This window comes from Amia ocellicauda, chromosome 2 (assembly GCF_036373705.1).
Source record: "Amia ocellicauda isolate fAmiCal2 chromosome 2, fAmiCal2.hap1, whole genome shotgun sequence".
NCBI classification, from domain to species: Eukaryota; Metazoa; Chordata; class Actinopteri; order Amiiformes; family Amiidae; genus Amia; species Amia ocellicauda.
Window position 1 is genome coordinate 35,470,676 of NC_089851.1, and position 21,972 is coordinate 35,492,647.

The 21,972-nt window shown below is 38.7% G+C and overlaps 1 protein-coding gene across 8 annotated transcripts in view; it reads left to right on the top strand.

The window, feature by feature from the left end:
- The window catches only part of col15a1b (collagen, type XV, alpha 1b), a 93,555-nt gene that overhangs the window by 65,916 nt on the left and 5,667 nt on the right, over positions 1-21,972 (top strand). For 2 of the 8 annotated variants that reach the window (XM_066723359.1, XM_066723352.1), the window contains 23 exons: positions 67-201; positions 671-730; positions 904-930; positions 1,155-1,196; positions 1,547-1,609; positions 3,092-3,127; positions 3,215-3,298; positions 4,497-4,562; positions 6,241-6,276; positions 6,972-7,034; positions 7,449-7,538; positions 7,630-7,665; positions 8,154-8,207; positions 9,024-9,080; positions 10,796-10,855; positions 11,012-11,053; positions 13,684-13,717; positions 14,114-14,206; positions 15,024-15,049; positions 16,019-16,117; positions 16,484-16,628; positions 19,475-19,539; positions 20,614-20,742. In XM_066723359.1, the coding sequence (XP_066579456.1) occupies positions 67-201; positions 671-730; positions 904-930; positions 1,155-1,196; positions 1,547-1,609; positions 3,092-3,127; positions 3,215-3,298; positions 4,497-4,562; positions 6,241-6,276; positions 6,972-7,034; positions 7,449-7,538; positions 7,630-7,665; positions 8,154-8,207; positions 9,024-9,080; positions 10,796-10,855; positions 11,012-11,053; positions 13,684-13,717; positions 14,114-14,206; positions 15,024-15,049; positions 16,019-16,117; positions 16,484-16,628; positions 19,475-19,539; positions 20,614-20,742 (1,542 nt within the window). The remainder of the gene's footprint in view (positions 1-66; positions 202-670; positions 731-903; positions 931-1,154; positions 1,197-1,546; positions 1,610-3,091; positions 3,128-3,214; positions 3,299-4,496; positions 4,563-6,240; positions 6,277-6,971; positions 7,035-7,448; positions 7,539-7,629; positions 7,666-8,153; positions 8,208-9,023; positions 9,081-10,795; positions 10,856-11,011; positions 11,054-13,683; positions 13,718-14,113; positions 14,207-15,023; positions 15,050-16,018; positions 16,118-16,483; positions 16,629-19,474; positions 19,540-20,613; positions 20,743-21,972) is intronic. The other 6 variants (XM_066723353.1, XM_066723355.1, XM_066723356.1 and 3 more) reach the window with 6 other exon arrangements.

The following is a 21,972-nucleotide window of genomic DNA, read 5'->3' on the forward strand; positions in this document are numbered from 1 at the left end:
TTAATGAACACAAATTCCCCTTGCTTAGAATGGCAGTTAATGAACCTTCATCAATGTCTTTGGCAGGGAGACTCGGGAGACCCTGGTGTGGCTGGGCCCCCCGGCCCTGCGGGTACTGAGGGACCGACAGGTCACGCTGGGCCTCCAGGGCCCCCTGGACCACCTGGGCCTCCTGGGAAGGGCTACAGCTTCGAACTGGAGGTGTGTTTATAGCTCTTTATTCCAGATTTAAAACAACACTAGCAACCAATAAAGGAACGGTTGAAGTTCTTCCTCTGTGATTTTAGGAAATTATAAATATGTATAAGGTTTATATGGTTATTTTTTAAATGCATTTTTACTTTACCCCGTGATATTGTTGAGTGTATTATCTTTTCTTCTTCCAAAACTTGTTATTTTGCAGTCATTCAGTGTCTATATATTTCAATATCTCCTCATAGTTGGGATGTATTGTTGGATGTATTATGTATTCTTTTCCTTGAGTACCACAACCATTTTTGTAATTGAAGGGGAACCTCATCCTCTCAAACTGGAGAATTAAAAACTTGTGCCAAAACGCTGCTTTCCACTATTTCTAAATAAAACACAACTGGGTACAAGTTTGTAAAATCCAGCATTTTAAAAAGCAGTTTTTGAAATTGACCTTCAGTTGGTGTTTTGATGTTTGCAGGACATGGAAGGTTCTGGGAGACTGGGCCAGTTTGGGGAGCCTGGGCCAAGAGGACCACCAGTGAGTGAACTAACAAATGGCTTGAATAGATAATTGACAGTGATATATTTAATTTGGTCCAAAATGTGTTAAGATAGGCCTTGACTGGGATGCCAGTAGGATGACAATAACACTTCATTCTGGTTGCTCCATGTCAGGAAAAGAGCTAACTTTCTATTTCCTTGCTCTTGCAGGGCCCTCCCGGACCTCCTGGCGCACAGGTACCTTAGCTGCTACCTGTAATTAACAGTCAGCTGACACACAATTACTTTGTGTTAATCCGGGTCCTTCAGTGTAATGTAACCTATTAAAGTATAGCCCTGACACGATTACACTACTTCTCTTGCTTTGCAGAAACCCACATTTCAAAAGCTTGTTATGTATAATATATATGGACAGGACATTGTCAGGACATTGAATTTAATGCCAAAACTCTTAATTTCAGGGCAAGGCTGGAACTGATGGGCCACCTGGAGTAGGAGTCAAGGTAAGCCTCTGCAATGCCTCTTTATTATTCTTGTCACTAAAAGGGAGTTTATATCAGTATGTTTGCCAGTACATCTATATCCCACGTATGTCTTTATAGTCAACTCTGAAGAGGTATCTCTCAGGACTTTTTAGTTTTAATCAACGTTCAGTGTCTCATTTTAATTTTGAATGATGTTTTCAGTTACATTTAAGGTTAGGGCAGAGTTTGTTCCTTATTAATGAACTAATTCTGTATGACAGTTAGCTTGCAGGTTTTCAAATAGTAGTCACTATAATGGATAGCTTGTCTTGTTTACTTGAGCCGCTGAGCTCTTTTCGTAGCCTGACCATTATCTTCTTTCCTCACAGGGGGATCCAGGGTCACCCGGAGCCGAGGGACCCCCGGGTAAAGCGGGGCTACCAGGACCAGCGGTCAGTCCACTCTCCATCCAATACAATCCATTATGCATATTTGAGGCCTTAATCCAAGTACCTATAGGAAAGTCTTCAGTCCACTGCTTTCTCAGTGATCGACGAGGACAGGGCTGTTCCTCTCAGGTTATTTTGTGTGATATAAATGCCCCTGGGGTCTCCTTCAGTACAGCAGTGAGAATGGAGAGAAACTTGTGGACGCATGGGGTACTTCACATATGGCGAAGTTCATATGTGGCTACTGCTGGTCACAATTTTTGACTTCTGTTTTTTTCTACTGCTTTAAGCATTATGTCGAAATGCTATACCAGTTTGTCGGTCTGGGGGTGGTAGACTGATGTGCGTAGCTGAATCACCTGCAGTAGCAGACAGAGGTATGGCATGATGGATGCCATAAACGGTGCTCATTGACATTTGAGGACTTTTTTTTGACACGGGAGAAGAGAAGAAATAATTATTTGGCAATATTTTTGGAGGCTATCATGCAGGAAAAAGCGGAAAGAGGAAAAGCTTAGGGGCAGTGAGTGGCATAATCAATGATCACCCTGACATATTGGTGTCAGCAGTTAGATTTCGCCCGGGGCCCCACAAGGTCCATTGTTATTCCGTCAAACTGGGTTTTCGATTATAGGAAGAGGGACGAGAGGGCTTCTATATGGTGGCTTTGGGATGGTTTTCTGGCGGGTTTGATATGCCCAATAGTGTTTTTTGATAGCCTTTTAAAAGCGATGCCGGAGAGGTATGGAGGTATGGCCACCGTCCAGTTCTCCTGCTGAGCTGTGCACTTGACGGTTAACAGATAAGCTTCCACGTCATCTTGTGGGGACGTTTTTGTGAGCTGTGCAGTGGCTAGATGGCTGGGGCTCTTTGTTCCCCCTGCTATGGCACCACTGAGATGGCGCAGCACCCAATTTAAACTTTTATTATTGACACGGTGTTCCGGTAGCATAACACTGTTCATCTCTCATTCAGCAATGCACTCTACGCTTTCCCTGCAGGTACTTTGTGATGAGTTTTGTAGGTAGTTGTCTTTTATGCCATTATGTGATGAAGGGCAGGTGTGTGAACTCTGCCCAGCCTGTGAATAACACTATACATATGATTAACATTGTTTATTATGACTTTGAATTACTCATTTGTATCTCTATATTAATAATTTTAGAAGTAAGTTTTGCAATTCTAGTGTGTGCTTTTACAAATTATTTTTTGTATCTTTCTCAAGACACCTATATTTAAATACTTGCAGTACAATCTTAACTAATGCAATTCCAATGTACAAGTGGAAAACAGTTGATTAGTTGGATGCAATAACAACAGTTTGTCTCTAGGGGGCAATGAGAACAAAGTGCACATCCATTTGCATCAAAGAAGAATAGCCAGACATCACATTTGGGGGAGGAAAGCAATGACAGTTATTTTAAATAATGTTATTGAAGTGTTGCTAATGTGAAATCTGTGTTGTTTTGTTTGTTTTTATCACAGGGAGATAAGGGAGTTAAAGGTGACCAGGGACCAAAGGTATCGTATGGCTTAATTCAATTAACACTTAATGGATATTACCGGCAGTGACATTGGTGTTCAGTGATAAATATGACTGTGTTACAGGGTGATCGTGGTCAAGATGGAAAAAGCATAACAGGACCTCCAGGGCTCCCTGGACCACCAGGAGAAATCATAACTCTCCAGGATGTAAGTAGGCCCTTCCAACAAAATATATACAGTAGTGGTCAGCAAGAACAGGCACAACTCCAAGCACATGCGTATCAAGAGAGCTCACCCACCAAACTCTCTCTTACCAAGAATTTTTAATGAACTATTCCCAATTTGTACCTTAGAAGAATACCTTACAAACAACACCCTTTCATAGTAGTGACCAGTTCTGCCTCCACAAAAGACAAACATTCCATAGAGAAAAATCTGTATCTCAGTCCATTCACATTGGAAAACAAACAAGAATGTTTAACCCATAACAAGTACAAGGATAAGTACTTCTTCACTTCACAAAATGATATATTATTAATAGCAGTAATGCCAATTCCTGTGTATCACAGGTGTGGTGAATACAGCATACTGCTATGGTGTGTGTGTACACTACATCATTTGATTGTAGATTTCAGATGACAATTGGTATTTATTAATTAATTTAAGAGTGTATGTAAGTATGTATGTGTTTATTTATTTGGCTGATCCTTTGGTTAAAATGTACATATTACAAATGTTATATACTGTTTAGTTGTTTGGCAAAAATGACAAATACAATACAATAATGTATACAGTGGATTAAAATGCAGTAAATATAGCAGCTGAGTTACAGGAGTAAGGTATTCATCAAGAACAGAACTACAGATTAAACTATGATAAGATTAAAACTTTATTCCCTGAACATCTACAGTGACTATAGGAAATATTCACCTTCCTTGGACTTTTTCACATTTTGTTGTGTTAAAACCTGAAATGTTGATAGCATTTAAATTAGATTGTTTTACATTTGATTTACACAACCTACTCAAGAACTTCAATGGGTAAAAAAACTATTAAAATACAAAAAACGGAGAAGTATACATTACATAAGTAACCCACTTTGCTAGGACACTCCTAAATACGATCACGTACAACCAATTGCCTTCAGAATTCACATTATAAGTTGAATAGAGTCCATCTGTGAGCAATAAAAGTGGATCACATTTCAAATTTTAAATACACCTGTCTCTGTAAGGTCTCGCAGTTTGATAGTGCATTCAAAGCAACAATACTACCATGAAGACCAAGGAGCTTTCGAAACTCCTATTAATTGTGAAAGTCCAAGGGGGTGAATACTTACTACAGCCACTGTAGCAGTCTGCATGGTTTCTAAGCAGAGCTCGCCTTTGTTGGTTTCCTTCCTCAGCTTTTGCAGAATGGCACAGATGGAATCTTGAACTTCACTGAAATTCGAGGACCACCAGGACCGCCCGTGAGTAGCCACATCTGTACAATACATTTCTAGCATGATTCTCACAAAAACATGTGTGCTAGTCATATTTCAGTCTTGGCATGTCCAGCCTATGGCAAGCCAACAGTTTTTATATCCACTTTGTTTTAAGATACATTGCATTTGCTTGGATTGTGATAGCATGACACTTTTTTATGAAGGAAAATGAAGAGCTTGCATGTTTCAGGCTGTTTGTTTTTGCTCAGATGCCTGTGCAGGAAATTAACCTCAATTTATTGTCACCTCTGAAGCCAACATCTGAAGCCATAACTTGAATTGTTCTATATCCATGGCATGATAAACTACAGTAAATACAAGGCTTTCTACAGCATGGAGGAGCATTGCTACAGTCTCTATTTATAGACACTATATTATCCCTGCCAAGCCTTTGTTCCGATTTTGCTGTAAACAGGATCATTTGAGAAGCCTGAAGTCATCTCTGATTTATAAAGATAAAATATATAATTTTGTGTCTGAATGATGCTGGATTGTACAATCGTAAATTCCCATTCTCTGCCCAGAAAGCAGATTCCCCCACACAATTTTTTTCTAAATTACAGGTTTCTAAGCCAGGGTTTCCTAATCCTGGTTCTCAGGACCCACTTTGTCTTCTGGTTCTGTTTGTAAAATTTGAATGCCAACAATACGCACATACTGCTTTGTTGTTTGCTTTTAGAAACCAAAGGCTGCAATGCCGAAAACAGTTAAAATAAGAACTTTTATTATATTTAACTAAGGATTCAGTAAGACAAAGTAATTATTAGGTATAGTAAGACAGAGACCAGAAGATATAGTTGAGGATATGGACTAAAGTGTCTTAGAACTATTAGAGGGACTTATTCCAGAAGATAATGACTCTTATATTAGGAGTTTGCAGTCCTGTAGATCAGTGGACCCCCTACCCTGCTGGTTTTTGTTCCAACCGAGCTCTGAATTACTTAATTGAACTAATAATTTCCTGAGTCAGAGCCTTTTAATTATTTTAAACAGTAGGGGTTTGAAGTTAAGTATAGAATTGCATAAATAACTTATTAAAGAACCAACTATTTGTATTACACAATTTAAAAAGTCAAATCTAAGTAGATTGTTACTTAAATTAAGGTTAAATTAAGTAACCCAGCAGGGTAGGGGGTCCTCCAGGACCAGGGTTGGGGACCACTGCTGTAGGTTATGGAAGCTTGTTTAAATTATTACCAACAGCAAATATAATGAATTCTTAATAATTTGAAGATATATGTATGAGGTGGCCCTCAATCCAACTGAATGTGATTTTGTATATCATACATACATACATACAGTCTAACCTAAGTCTAAGTGTAGGTGTAGCCCATGACATGCTATTTGTCACCACAGTCATGTTTCTTCCAAAGCCTTCAGTCTAATTGGAAGATAAAGTATCCAATCAAATTCCTCCACATTTTTAAAACCTAATTTGCAGTTCATTTGATACAATGATTTATTAAACCTACAAACTCCTCTATTATGCTGTCAGTAGACAGCCTATGTTTTCTGTAGTTGACAATTTCACTTGGCAGTGCCTCTCCATCAGCTCCATGCTATAGAAAGACTTTGCTGGATGCTTAAAAAAACAAACCTACATGTTCACACAGCCATTTGCTTGTCCTACTTGCTTGTTTGTATCTTTTGCATGTATCTTCAGGGTCCCGAAGGCATGCCTGGCCAAGCAGGATTTCCTGTAAGCTTATTTTGAATGTTCTATCTTGAGTCACTGATGAATTTCCCTAAAGGGTGAAGTAAATCCAAAGTTACTAAGGTTTAAAAATGACCTTTTGGAGTATTTAAACCCACTCTAGCCAGACAACCTGATACTTTTTTCTTGTTCCATAAATTATGGTTAGTGTTTTATTTCTGAACCTACTGATTATAGCTATAAGAGGCTACATTATTTGCAGCCTTGTTTAAGTGACGGCCCTTAACAATAATTACTATAATATGGAGTCGCTTTCATAGGGTAAACATGTTCTGAGTATGTATGTTACATACTGCATTCATATATATACATGTTCATTGTATATACATGTGTATGTATATATATATATATATATATATATATATATATATATATATTACATATTAAGCTTCTTTCCTACTTCATTAATATTGGAAAGTGCAATTGTATGTTTAGTTTTAAGGGCCATACACATAAAAAACATATACGTAAAAAACTGGCCCAAAAAAACCTTTTTTCTCGACACTAGACAGCAGCTCCAGAGGTTTTGTTTTACCATTTATAACACGTCTTAAGAATTACACTGCAGGGTGTATGAAATAATTTTGGGAAATGTATGAAGAACCGTTTCTGGTTCTCCAAATCTATGTGGCTGATCCTGGTATTCATTGTTTGCCATAATTATACTTTTCTGTATACAGGGGCCAAGGGGACCAAAAGGTGACATTGGGATTCCTGGCATGCCTGGAAATTGGGGCCCAAAGGTAATGAGATGGGAAGGGAATATGTGCCATTGCAGAATCACCTGTTGTGCAACCCAACTAGATGTAGTCTATTCTTACAAGGTCACCCTAATTCATCCATTGCTAGGCCTGGCAAGACATGCTAGTTATTGATCAATTGAGCAAGGGGAACGCGGATCAGATTATGTGCATGTTTGAGTTAAATGATATATAAATGTCCTGCTTTATTGAGCATAATTAAATGTTTTGAACTTCTTATAAATTGATTATTTAAGGTTGACTTATCAAATCTACTGCTTTGGGGCTCTTCTGGACCATGATTGGCGACCCTGTATCTGAAATAATGGTTTATCAATAAAGCCATTGTCCTGTGCTATACATATTTAATTCTCCAGCTTCATGTAGAGCGATTTCACTGTTTTTCTTGTTTTCTAGGGAGAGAAAGGTGAGCCTGGAGTGACCATCGCTGCCGACGGGTCTCTGATGGCGGGACTGAGGGGACCACAGGGGCCGAAGGGAGTGAAGGTCACTGATTCTTTTGTTTCCTGTGTCAGAGGTTGTGTTTTTAACTTGCTGATTGAAATGTACTCACTCCAGATTTGTTTGTGTCTCACAGGGAGACCATGGGTTTCCTGGCCAGTTGGGAGCAGTGGTAAGATTTTATGATATTTTATTACAAATCAGTGTTGAAAACCCAGATTCTCACTCTTGTTTGATGTTTTTTAGAAGTTTTGATTCCCAACAGTAAAAAGCCTCTACCCAGAGTTCAGAATGCTTCCTATAGTCTACATACTCTTCTCCAGTTCTGGTTTTGCTAGCTTTAGTTTTATTTTCCCCAATATCCCAAGAGCTATTCTATTTTCTATGCATATCTCAGACTGTTATTCTCCCTGGTAGATGAATAAATTAATCACTCTAATCATGTTGTACTTACTAAAGCAGACTGTCAGGTGACTTGGGATAAAATGTCTGCCTCCATATGGTCGCCAGACCTTTTATTTCTCTAAATAACATAAGCTATTAAACCCACTCTAATTTGCAGGAAAGGACCTGCTATAGTCAGTGCAGAGAAGCACGGTGCTAAGATGTATTGTTTGTTTCCTGGTGTGTTCATTTGTTTTTAATGACTTTGTTTGACAGGGGCCTCAGGGACCACGAGGACCGAAAGGAGAGTTTGGTTTCCCTGGCCGTCCAGTAAGTGCTTCCATTTCCGCATGTGAGAAAGCAGCAGGCCCCATTCTTCAATAAGCATGGGCATGCTTGCAAATCTCTCACCAAACCCGTCTAAGTGAAAGCAACACGGCAAACAAAATGGACTAACCATTAGATGTCCTCAGAAAAATAGCAGTAGTCCACAATAAGTGAATGATACTATCAATGTGAAAAGGCATGTACACATATAAAGAAAATGGAGGACATTCTACAGTCAAAAGTATAGTGTAGATTCAAAAACAGTGCCCACATTACCTGAATGACATGTTGAAGCACAATTGATGGAAGCAAGATGTTTGTCCTTTGCCTTTTTAACAATAGAGATCAGCATAGAAAGTAAAGAAAATAACCTGGTATCTTTAAGAAAATTCACTTCACTCAGTTAGAATTATTGTAGTTTAAAACCCTTCATAGACACAGAGCATTTACGACAATTAGATTTAAAATAAATGTTTTCCAAAGTGCAGAGGAAGACGTGGTCCCCATAGTCCTAATTTATTAAAACCACTCATGAATAATCTGGAAAATAATGGTTTATCACTGGCCATTCATAGTCTTTAGCTCCTTCAGTAAAGTATCAGTAAAGAATAATTTGAATGACATTAAATATATATACATTCCCAGAATCTGGTCAAAAGAGTAATACAGATATATACACTCTGCCAGGAAATATTGCCAGCCCGTTAGCTGAGCATTTCACTCATTGCTTACCTCACAATTCACACATGATTTTTGATTGAAATCATGATTTTTTTTCCTAGCGTTTTTTGTTGACTCAACACATTTTTCCCAACATAGGGTCGCCCAGGAATGGTGGGAAAGAAGGGTGAAAGAGGAGAAGCGGTGGTGTTACCAGTGAGTAAAATGTAATGTTTCATGTTGGGGATTAGAAACATAATACTATAAGAATAGGGTCACAAAAGATCGGACAGTAATTACCCTTTCTCTCTTGAAGACGCATAGAAGCAGACCTTTGTTTTCTAAGTAACTATACTCAATGTCAAGTAGGTGCATAGACCCCCATCAACATAACAAACCAAAGAATCAAATGTCCGTAATCAAATTAGAAACGATATCAGATCTAGTTTGTCTTTCGCGTCTTGATAGAGATTACATATCAACATACATGTCCCAAAACAGTTGTCCTCAGCATTGGTTGACCTCATGAAGATGGTTTTTGAAGGATCTGTCATTAAATACATCTATATAATACATACCACAGGACTCAACTATAGCTTTACACAGTGAACCACAGACCAAGAAAACCATGAAAATAATCCAGATTATACTTTCTACAGGCCACTGTTTAACAGAAGAAAGTTAATTTACTACCAATAGTTCCCATTTAAAGTTTTCTTAAACTGTATTTCAAGGGTAAATAAAGACTACATACAAATAAACCTTTTTTGTCTACTTTGTGCTGTGGATGTATTAAATCATGATGTAATTAAACTGTTCCAAAACACTTGAAGAAGTGTTCAAGTCTGAACTGGGAGAAAAAAGGAAACAAGATAACCCACAGCTTCAAATTGAAGAACTCTTTGAAAACTGGACTTAAAATTTACTTGAGTAAAACCAAAGTCATGTTTAACAGCTCTAAATCGACGTAGATCAACGGATACTTAATAACAGATACATAAATCAAAAGTTATGTCTTCCTTGGACAACAAATCAGCGCAGGTGGAGATATTATGAAATAAATCAATATAAGAGTGAAAATGGGAGTACATTTGAAAGAAACGGCATGCTGTTAAAATGAAAATTACCCATGTGCCTAAAGAGAAGAGTAAAATGGAAAAATTTATGCTTGGAATACCAAGAAGAATGAATGCATCTGAGAGCAAACCAAAATATGTGACATACTTGAAATGGCAATAGACTGGACACATTGCAAGAAAATAGGTTAAAGATGGACAAAGGAAGCTATCTAATGGATCCCAAGAGATGAAAAAAAAAAAAACTAGAAGACAACCACATTAAAGATGGGAAGATAAAATAATAGACTTTGCAGGCAAAACATTGAAAAGACAAGCTGTAGACTGAAACAAGTGGAAACATCTTGGGGAGGCCTTCTTTCAGTAGTGGATCGATATAGGCTGCTGCTATTTGGACCATCATAAAGGACGTGTTTAGTTAAGAACTCTATATTTTGTGGGCTATATATGCAAATTAACCTTTCATTAAGGGAAACAATTTCTGCGATAATATATCACAGCCACAAACTTGTTCTCCTGTTGGACAATTTTGTGGTAGATTAATACATACTCATGGCATGAGTAACAGGCCAAGCTGTGTCATAGAGCAAAAATGTGCATTCTGTTGTTGTTGTTCTTTTTGTTTACATTATAAAATTACTGTAAAGATCAATATATTAAATCATGTAACATAACATCAAATTTTCAATATTATTTTTCGTTAACCTTAATTCAGCTTCTCTGATTTATGTTTTTTACAACACATTATCTGGGAATTAATCTGCATATTGATATTGGTAATGAAACAACCTATAGAAGGAGGACCAACTGAAAATGAATGTATCCGTGTAAAGAATCATCACAATGTGTTTACAGGGCCCCCCCGGCCCCCCTGGTCCCCCCGGGCCTCCTGGACCAGTTATCGGCCTCAAAGGGGTAAGTTCTGAGCTTCTCATTGACAAACTGAGCTCTTCCTGTCTCTGTCTGTCCTGTTTTCCCTCATTGTCAGCCATTGCTCTGAGTTTATCTTGATGTGTTTGTTTGTTATCAATCATCTTTATTCACTGAAAAATTTTCCTCTGAATTTTAAAGACAGTTTTTCCGGTCCCACCACGACCCAACTGCAAAACACCAGTAAGTGAAAGAGTACACCTTTAACAGAAGGATTAACAAGGTGCTTCCACGCATTCAGTTCGGTCTGCAAAGCTTGCTTATTCCTGCAGGAAGTCTGTCTCATCTGACACTCTCTCTCATGTCTTCCTTTGCCATTTCTATTTTACTTTTATTTTAATGCCAAAGCACCAGTGCATGAATCAAGAATATATAACAGATCTGGATACATTTTATGTAAAAAAAATATTTAGTACACTTTTTTCAATTAGCAAGACAATGAGAAAATAAACTTTTGGCAATATCATTACTTTAACTTTAGGTGTGTTTCAAATTATGGATTTTATGGAAGATTGCCTAATTACAGGAATCTCTCTATCACCTCATATTATCACATACTGTCCTGAAAGTTTAATGACATTTTGTATCTGAATGTTTAAGCTTGCTTCATGCTGGTGCCCTGAAGAAAAGGGTAAACACATGTGTTGCTTTAATGGTTCTTAACCCAAACAAGGCATGGTTGAAATACCTTTATATGCATGAAGCATGTTTGATAACAGTTGGAACATGGAGGGGATTAAGTCAACTTGATTGCAACAGTAATTGACATGTTGTTGTGGCCTTGGGAATTTCCATAATTTTAACACTAACAGAAAACTATATGGGTGTCTCAGGGACTTATTCTTCTAAAGAGTTGCTGACATTTTAAAGGAGCTTTCCTATCTGTCTGTTATTATTCATTCTGTAGTTAATGTGTTTTACATGTTTTTGAGGAAACTTTTTGGTGACCATGTAAGTGCCCATGAAGGGTTGAATAGCTTTGCGCTTTTATTTAAATTAATTTAATACAAATCATTGAATCCGAACTATCAATTTACAGTCATTCAATGTAAGCAGCAAGTACATATACACATTTCCTGCAGACCTCTAAGTGGCCAGTGGCTCTTACAGATTCCTCTCGGCATTGACATTTGAAAACCTAGACATGTTATCCCTGCCAGGGGGTTTGGGATTTCCAAAACTGTAGCATTTCAATACTTATATTTAACCATGTTTATCACCACATGAACACAGAGCACACACTGCTCTCATTTGCAATCGCGAGATGGTTATGGAGAGCTTGGGAAAATGCAGACTTCAGCGTCGCCAAGTTTGCCTGAAATGTATCGCAAGGGCTCTCGCCTGCAGCACTGTCTGCTCTGTAGCCCTCAGCAACTTGGCCACCAGCTGTAAAACACACTGACAGATTGCATCACTGCCTCTAATGACAGCTCTCTTGCTGCAAGCCATTTTTAAAAGTAATCTTACCCAGTAATTCATTGGTTTGGCAACTTTTTATTGGCAAGTTTTATGTAAACATAGTAAAGAAAATAGATAAAGGGGCATGAAATGCTTAGGGCTGCAACTGTAAATGAATGATGAGTCATACATGCATGGAAAAACTATATCTAATAGGAGACAGGTGTAAATTATTATTATTATTATTATTATTATTATTATTATTATTATTATTATTATTATTATTGGGCACACATCAATTACTACTATTCATCTTATTTAACATACATAAAAAGTCATCTGTCATCAGTGTTGGTAGATCATACAGAGATTGGTGATCATAAATGCTTAGAAATCATGGCTGGTATAGATACTGGCAACTGTTACCATCCTGCCCCGAGTATTTTCTAATTTGTTTCTAATTTTAACTTTTGCACAGTTACACAAACTAGTAATCTAAGCAGTCTATCGTTTGTCAGTGATTCTGATTCTATAGGTTTCTCAACCAGAAATGAGAACAGAATTACTTTCCCTAATGCCTCTGCTGTCCGTCTACTGGAAAGACTCCCTGTAATTAAATTATTACTTGTAGTGTTACAGTAGTAGCCACACGTTTCAGATGCAAACCAGCACTTCTGCATTGCTGCAAATGTGTTATGAAAGATAATTTGAAGGTGGAAGTTTGATGCATTCATTGCGTCGTCTCAGAGGCAGTAGTTAATGAAGAAGAAACGTCCATCCTGCATACAAAGGCCCTTATGTTTACATTTTTCTGCGGCGGGCACCAGAACACCTGTATCACATTCATGTCAGGAAGGCAACGCCAGGACATCTTTGATTCGTTATTTAATTTAAGGATTTATCAGTACAATCACTAAAGTTTTAAGAAACAGGAAAAACTACCCTACCCGCTTGTGAAGAAGGTGCTGCACACAGATACGTTTTCATTATAAAGCTGCCCTCTATCATAAAGAATGCTTAACTAATGACATCTGAAAATAAAAATGGAAGTTGACTCATACATAATAATACAAAAATAATCTTGGTAGGTAAAAATAAATGCATAATATTAACATGCATAACATAATCTTAGTGGGTAAAAAATAAGTAAGGGAACTGATATTTAAAAAAAAAAACATTCTGTTATGTGGATCATATTACACACTTCGGTGCTTTAGAAAAGAGGAACACACAGATATTCTGCCGGGGGGTTGCACATGTTTGCCCGTTACACACTCTGGACATTGGAAAGGTTTCTCTTTCAGCTAACCAGATTTGTGATTTGGAAAATATAATGTGTTTTTTGTTGTTCATGTTTATAAATCATGTTAGTATCATAGAGTATTTTGACATTGCTTTCTTCATTAATTTTACAGATGAAAGTCAATCCTGAGGACTCTTCTGTGCAAGGTAAGTTATCAAAAATCTACTTTGGAGGGACGTTAATAAGCCAGATAAGATGTATGATGACAAAATGGAATCCAAAATAATAAAAGCAGTGAGAAGACATGAATAAATGCAAATTAAAATAAAAAAACAGCCTTACACTGTGCAATATGAGGTCTAGAGGATGGATACTTAATTCAGAAATCACTATGAATATCACTCCTTTCTTCCAGTGTGCTGAACTAAGACCTGTGATGTCTGTAACTCTCTTCAACATATTACAAAGTGTCTTACAAAGTGTCTTTCTATATTTTTCTCTTTTAACAAACTGGAATGGTGAAAAGTTCAAGGTTTCATTTACTGACTAATGCTGTAGACTTTCCTCTTTTATATATTTATTTTCCTTTTCTTCTCCTGAAGAAGGGTTTAGTGGACGGCAAGGTTCTTCTACAGTTCATGGACCTAAAGGAGAAAAGGGTGAAATTGGATTCCCTGGTAAACCAGGAACAGCAGGTATTGTTCAGCATATACTGGGAAGCTTAGTGTCTGATGAACAGCATAGAATACATCAAGACTGCTAGAATCCCATACATTATGTTGAATAGTGCAGAAAGGCCCTTGTATGTCAGTAGCGTCAACTACAAATGTTGAATGAATTTGGTCTGTTTAATGCTTTGGGTTAAAATACATACCACATACTCTGAACTGCCTTAGTTAAGCAGGTGAAAACAATTGTAAACTTTTGAGGAAGTGATTATATTCTTCATCAGCTCCTTCATCACACACTGGAAATTTGAGGCGAAGTGGTTCGGATTTCAGTCGTCTCCTCTAATCTTCAAGACAGCATTAAATTATATTATGGTTCTGAAAAGCAAGGCCCATAAATCGTAAACCCTTGCTAATACCCCCCATAAAAGCACAGCCTAATCCAAGGTAGATTCAGTGTCAGACCTGTGAACACCTCACTGTTAATAACCAAGCGGATTGATCCCAAGGGGAAAAAGACAATATGGGAGTGACAGAAGCACCATTCAGAATGCATTAGTTAAATCAGAAGAATGAATTCTACAGTTACGGAGCAGGTGAAGAGATTCAGTTAAAATCTCACGTGGGGAAGGTAAAAGGGGCATCGCGGTTTGTGTTTGTCAGTTAGTATATTCTTTGAGTTTCCAAGGGAATATTTTTTGATATAACCACGAATAATCTAATAATCTTGAGAATTGTTCATACAGGATCCCATTCTCTTTGAATGTCCTTCTCAAACATTTGGGAATACAGCCTTTTTTCATCATCAGATTGATCAGTAATAGCTTCATTTCTATTTCCATAGGTCCCTTGAATGCCAAAGAATTTGTGGTAAGTCACAGTCTTTCTACATTAACTACTTTTGACATCAGACATATTTGAGGAGAACAGTGTTAGAAAAAATGTGATCCTTATATAAAGAGTGGAAAACACATGATAACTAGAGCTCGGTTGCAGTTATTTGTTAATGTGAAAACACGGCTGTTGTCCACCCAGATTGCTCAAAGGATTCACTTCCATAGTGCTACAGAGCAGTACATTTACATATTTAGAAATCATTAAAGACTTAATTCCAGGGAACTCCCAAGTGGCAAGTCCAGTCCCACTGATGGAAGTGGAGGGGATGTCCTACAGGCTGGATGAGCTGGTCTCAAATTCAGCCTATCCTATTGCCGTTGGATTTCCCATGGAGCCATGCACAACTGGCCAAGCTTGTGACTCTCATGGGCCCGTAAATTCATGGAGTTAGCTCTTCCATGTGCATCAAATCCCCCAATTAATGACAGATAGCGACAAATGGACTGTAGGCACTCTGGGCTTTGCGATACAAAACATTTTAACCTTGGATACCTGCTTTGTCTCATCCCTCCTGAAGCAGCACGGAGGTTGTAGCAGCAAGTAAACTAGTGATTCCAAACTGGAGTGAAAAGGCAGAAAAATAATTTGATATTCTAAATGAAAAAATAATCACCTTAACTATTCATGATTATATCAAGGTATTTTGGTTCTGTTCAGTGTGTACAGAGTGTAAGATAGTATCTGGTACACAGAAAGACTAGAAGGAACAAAACAACACAGAAAACAATACACCCTAATACACTGGAAATAAATTCTTAAATTTTCAAGTGATCAGCAAGGTTTGATTTCATTTGATAAGAAACCAATCATCCTTGTTGGGTTTATATTATCATCCTGACACATTCAACCCCATACAGCTTTGTATTGACATCTCCAGTTAAATCAGTGTTCAGTCAGCGTGCTCTAGTTAGGACGTGTTTGATACATGCCATTTGTTCTTAGGGTGACAAGGGAGATATTGGGTACAAAGGGCAGAAAGGGGAGAAGGGAGAAGCTGGTGTCCCTGGACCTCCTGGCCTTCCTGGAAGATCTGGTTTGGTTGTAAGTAACATTGTTTTTGACCATTAAGAATCAGGAGTTAAGAAAGAAGAGAAAGCAGCCCTTGGAGGATGATTTGGTACATTGGCATTTTGGAATTATACAGGTGTTTTTTAACACAGTATTATTATATAATGATTGAATACAACCACTGCAGCAAGATAGAAATCTTTTCATTAAATGTTTTTGTAAGGGCTACCCACTACCAGCTCAATAAATCGCACTAAGCTCCATTGATCAAACAAGACAAGTGCTGTCGATTTACAATGTTCCTGCACCAAGATATTCAAGCCTATGTGTATGGACACCAGCGTCCAAAAAACAACGGTGTTTTGGGGAGCTGGAATCAGACAATATGCTGTATTACAGGGGCCCAAAGGAGAGTCCATCGTTGGCCCCCAGGGACCTCGTGGGAATCCCGGCCAGCCAGGGCTTCCTGGGTTTGGGAGACCAGGACCTCAGGGCCCCCAAGGGCCACCAGGGCCCCCTGGATCACCTTCCATGTTCAGCTCCGGTGAGGAACTCTCTTTTTGTCTATACATCACCTTAAGACAAGTGTTAGCCTCTCCCCTGCTCTTAAAGGATGGAATATGTCTGAATATAATTCTTGATATATACAGTTGTGAGCAAAATTATTCAACCCCCATTGCAAATCAGGTTTATTGTCAAAATGTACAGGCTGTCAGCTGTTTGCAATGAACAAATCAAACAATAACAATTGAAATAGCTCAACACAACGAATGCTTCAAGTGGTTTCCTCAAATTCAACTGAAAATGCAACTTATAATGATATTATTCAACCCCCTGAATAGAATCCCTCACAACAGCACAAATATGCAAAACAGGTGTTGTCTCAAGCACACCTGGTGCAAGTAATCAAGGGCTTCATTAGTTGCACCAGGTGTGCTTTAGCTAGAACACATGAAATACCTGAACTGGCTAGGGGTTTGTTGAGTGTCACGTTTAACTGCATGTCAGAAATATGGCCAAGTCAAAAGAATGGTCCAAAAAGCTAAGAGAAGAGATCATCGCCATTCACAAACAAGGAACAGGATACAAAAAGATAGCGAAGGCACTGAATGTTGCTAGAGACACCGTTGGAAGCATAGTTCGCAAGTTCAAAGTGAAAGGAACAGTGGTTACACTACCTGTACGGGGCAGAAAATGGAAGCTATCAACGGCTGCAACCACATGGCTGAGAAGGCAGGTTGTGAAAAACCCTCGAGTGACTGCAAAAGACCTGCAGCAAGACTTGGTGGCAACAGGCACTGAGGTTTCAGTGAGCACAGTGAGGCGCGTACTAAACGCAGAAGGTTTCCATGCCAGAACTCCAAGACGTACACCACTATTGACCCAAAAGCACAAGAAAAGTCGTCTCCAATATGCTCAAAATCATATAAATAAGCCACAGAAGTTTGGGGACTTCTGTGGAGCGATGAAACAAAACTGGAACTTTTCGGCACGATAGATCAGCGGTATGTCTGGAGGAAGAAGAATGAAGCATACGCTGACAAGAACACTCAGCCCACAGTTAAGCATGGTGATGGCTCGGTGATGCTCTGGGGCTGCTTTGCATCCTCTGGCACTGGAAACCTGCAGCGTGGGGAAGGCAAGATGGATTCATTGAAGTATCAGAAAACGTCATGCTGTCTGTGAGGAAGCTGAAGCTTGGGCGTCATTAGACCTTCCAATAGGACAATGATCCCAACCATACCTCAAATTCCACCGAGGCTTGGTTGCAGAAGAAGTCCTGGAAGATTCTACAGTGGCCATCACAGTCACCTGACTTGAACCCCATAGAAAATCTCTGGTGGGATTTGAAGAAGGCGGTTGCAGCACGCAAACCCAAGAATATTACTGAACTGGAGGCCATTGCTCATGAGGAATGGGCTAAGATTCCTCAGGAACGCTGCCAGAAGATGGTGTCCGGCTATGCATCTCATTTGCAGCAGGTCATAACAGCAAAAGGGTGCTCTACTAAGTACTAAAGATGCTTGCCATGAAGGGGTTGAATAATTTTGAGACTGGAGAAGTCACTATAAGTTGCATTTTCAATAGAATTTGGGGAAACCACATGAAGCATTTGTTGTGTTGAGCTATTTCAGTTGCTTTTTGTTTGATACAGCTTACAGTCTGTACATTTTGACAATAAACCTGATTTGCAATGGGGGTTGAATAATTTTGCTCACAACTGTACAAGATTTAGCATTATAGATTTATAAGATAAAAGGGGAACACAAAACCATCCAGAATCTTATGTGGTACATGTAATAAAATCGAAATATATGAATGCCTGCACACTTACATATGTGCTTCAAACTGGTTGTAGTTAAACCCAGAGACAGATCACTATTTCCATCTATTTGAGATGTTCGTTGGGACTATTTGTGACCTTCTTTGTCCTATTTAAATGAATCCAGATGAAAATAGATCAAAATGTTGATCTGTTTCTTGGTTAAATTTAATTTCTTTGGAATGTAACTGTGGGTATCATTCTATTTTTACATGATTTCCATAACATGATTAAAACTTTATGCTGACTTCAATTAGGCTCTCGCCACGATCATTAAGACATAACTTTACAGTAAACTAATGAGATACATCTGTTTGAGAGTGATCTATCTGTGTCTCCATCCTCATCAAATTCTGTGAAGGCCATATTCTTTATATGGCTGACCTTGGTCTTGGAGAGCCACAGTCCAATTGTTTTCATTAAACACCAATTCATACTGACTTGGAACAAGTGTACATTTCACATTCTGTTTGGAAGTCATTTGTTCAAATCAGAACATGAACTTTTCAGTGCCTTTACAAATTGATTAAACAAAGCTACATAAAAAATACTATTTGATTGATTTGCCACCCTTGTGGGTTTTAAAAGCTTCACACTGACCACCTCATTATGAGTTTTTGTGAGTTTGACAACTCGATAGCAATGAAAGGAGAGCACCTGTATCCTATAAAACTGAAGAACAGCTGTAGAAGCGTTCCTATCCAAAATAAATCTGTTATGAGGTCATTAAATAAGGGATCAATAAAAACATATTTAACTAATAAGTATTACTTGGATGTTATGGGGTTCACATGAGAGAAGAAATTATACTAATGGCAAAAATATTTACATTATTAGGGGAAACAGTTAATCACCCTTTTAGCAGGTCAACTGCATCCATATGTTATAACATTTTAACCATATATTTTAATTTAAACAAGTAAATAAAAAAAGTTTATGCATGCATTAAGTTTATATTAAACCCTTATAATGCTAAATCTGATTATTAGAGGGGCACTTGCCAACACTGTTTGTTTGATGTGAAAGATTAACAGTATCTCCTGACCGGCCTCACTTTATTTTTCCAGCTGTAGCCATACCCGGCCCCCCTGGGCCCCCTGGCCTGCCTGGACCTCCTGGACTCGGAAACCCAGTAAGTGGGACATTTTTAGCCCAGGAAGCTCCTCCCCTGGCAGAAGGCCTTTGCCAATGGTAACCCACAATGATGTTGGCAAAATGTATGTCCGTAATCTTAACTGTCAAACATATAAGAACCCCTGTTAGCGGGGAAATTACAGCTTGTTTTTCTTTTAGAAACCCATTCGATCCCACACAGCAACATGAAAACAAAACAACCACCAGAACACACAAACAATTGTTAAGCTATATATGCTTGAGGTTTCAAGGTTTTAGCATTGCCTCCCAAACTAATTGAAAGAAGACCTTCAGTCATCTATAGCTGACAGGAGAATGCAGAAGCTTTCAGTAATGCAGCGTTGATTTGCAGTGGTAAAATTTACTAGAGCCAACTATAATTTATAAACTTTACTACTACCCACTGCAATGAAAGTTACAGGATGCCCAAGAGAAAAATCCAGGGCTGTAATGACAGAATGCATGTTGGCAAATTACTGAGCTCTACTAGAGTGAAATAAAGTGACCTAGACATGGTAATATGTTCTGCATTCCCATCACTCTACTGCAAGGGTAATAGGTGGGGAAAATACAATGGGATAAGCTAAACATGGAACGTCTACTTCAATATACCAAACTACCCCTCCCATGGTGTGGAAGAGAAGAAGGGAGACAGGGGGAAGTAGTGGAAAGAAATATGCTGATAAGGCTTAAAAGGACATTTCCATACACTCTATTATGCCATTATCTTATTGGTATTCTGGGTTTGTTTACATATATGTATCGCAGAACGTTTCTCATAAATTGTGTGTCCCACAGTAATATCACTTTGGAGACAATGGACCCACTTTTGCAGACAGGTCCAGACAAAGTCACAGGGAATGACAGCCAGCTAGCACAAGTGTCGTGTGCTCTGAGCACTTAGATTCAGATTTTGAAGTTCACCCATACCAAATTGTGCAACAAAATAGTGTCTATGATGCTTGACATTTGATGGCCTCTGTTACCATCAGTTTTGTCTGAATGGGATGCCTGTTGCTTTGAAATTGTATCTTTTGAGTGTTTTTCCAACCCTGGTCCTTTGCCTTCCCAGGTGACCACATACAAAAGTGTTGACACCCTGCTGAAGGAGACCCATCGCGCAGGGGAAGGCAGCATGGCTTACGTCAGTGACAAGAGTGAAGTGTACATCCGTGTGCGAGAGGGCTGGAGAAAAGTCCAGGTAACCTTTAACAAAAGTGTCAGAAAATTATTTTGTGAAAATCCCATCTTGGGGTCTTCAGAATTTCAAGAGCGGTTCTTTTATCCAAAATATGAAGACCATTTTGATTGTTCTCTGCTTTTAAATGAAAAGAGAACATTGATATTTATGTATTAAGTTCTGTTTTTCATTTACATTATAGAAGAACCAATATGTGTTTGTGCTTTATATATTTCACTGGTTGGTATTTATTTGTGTAAGTTTTTATGTGCAAATAGGCAACTTGTGTCTTCTTACTTAACACAAGAGTGTTATGCCTTGGTTCCACTGGCTTAAGCATCGTGTCATGCCATGCCGTGCCGGACACGTCCGTCCTCAGACGCGTCCCAGAGCTTTTTCTGCAAAACCAGGCCGTTGTGAAGTCCGTCCCTCTGATGGAGGAGCAGCGACTGTGGGTTTGGTTTGTGTTTCGTTTTAAAAACAGAGACAGAGAACAACACTGTGAGCGACACAGCCTGACATGGAGAGGACTTTTTTGTCTGTTTTACTCTTTCTGCTTTACATGATTGTAAACAGCGTAATAAATACACGTTTCTGTTCAGAGATATTAGGAAGAGCTAAACGTGTAGAGACAACATTATAATCAGACAAGCACGTCCCCATAAGAATACGGTTCCATCTGCTGTATTTATTTATTCATTAATTTAACTTGTAAATGGACACGTTAACTGAATCATGTTCGCCTTCACACTGACTGTCTCTGCGGATTGTCCTGCACACATTCATTCAACAGCCTGAAACACCGGCCAGCTGTTCATACAATATTAATACATCGGCTGCTACGATCCGATTATTATCCTTCAGTTTATTTTAACTAGTCAGGCACTGCACCGGTCCTGTGAAATCCAAGTGTTTAATGCACTCGGATATTAACTGTAAGCAGTAAAACATTTCATTGTTTCTGTACGTGGATTTCACTCCATCTTCGTGATCGCACACAGCACTTGAGATTATATCTTCGACACAATGTCTCTGATCTCTTCCCTGTACAAATCAAACACACACCTCCGCTGCTGATAACGAATCATGTCCTCAGTTGGACGGACGCTTACGGACACGTCCAGCACCAGCAAGTTAACCGTCTACAAAACACGGACGCGTCCAGACGCTCAGCCAGTGGAAACGGGGCATTATAATCCTGTCAGGAGCAGCTAAGGTGTTTTCCGTGTTTTCACATCCTTATCACAAATA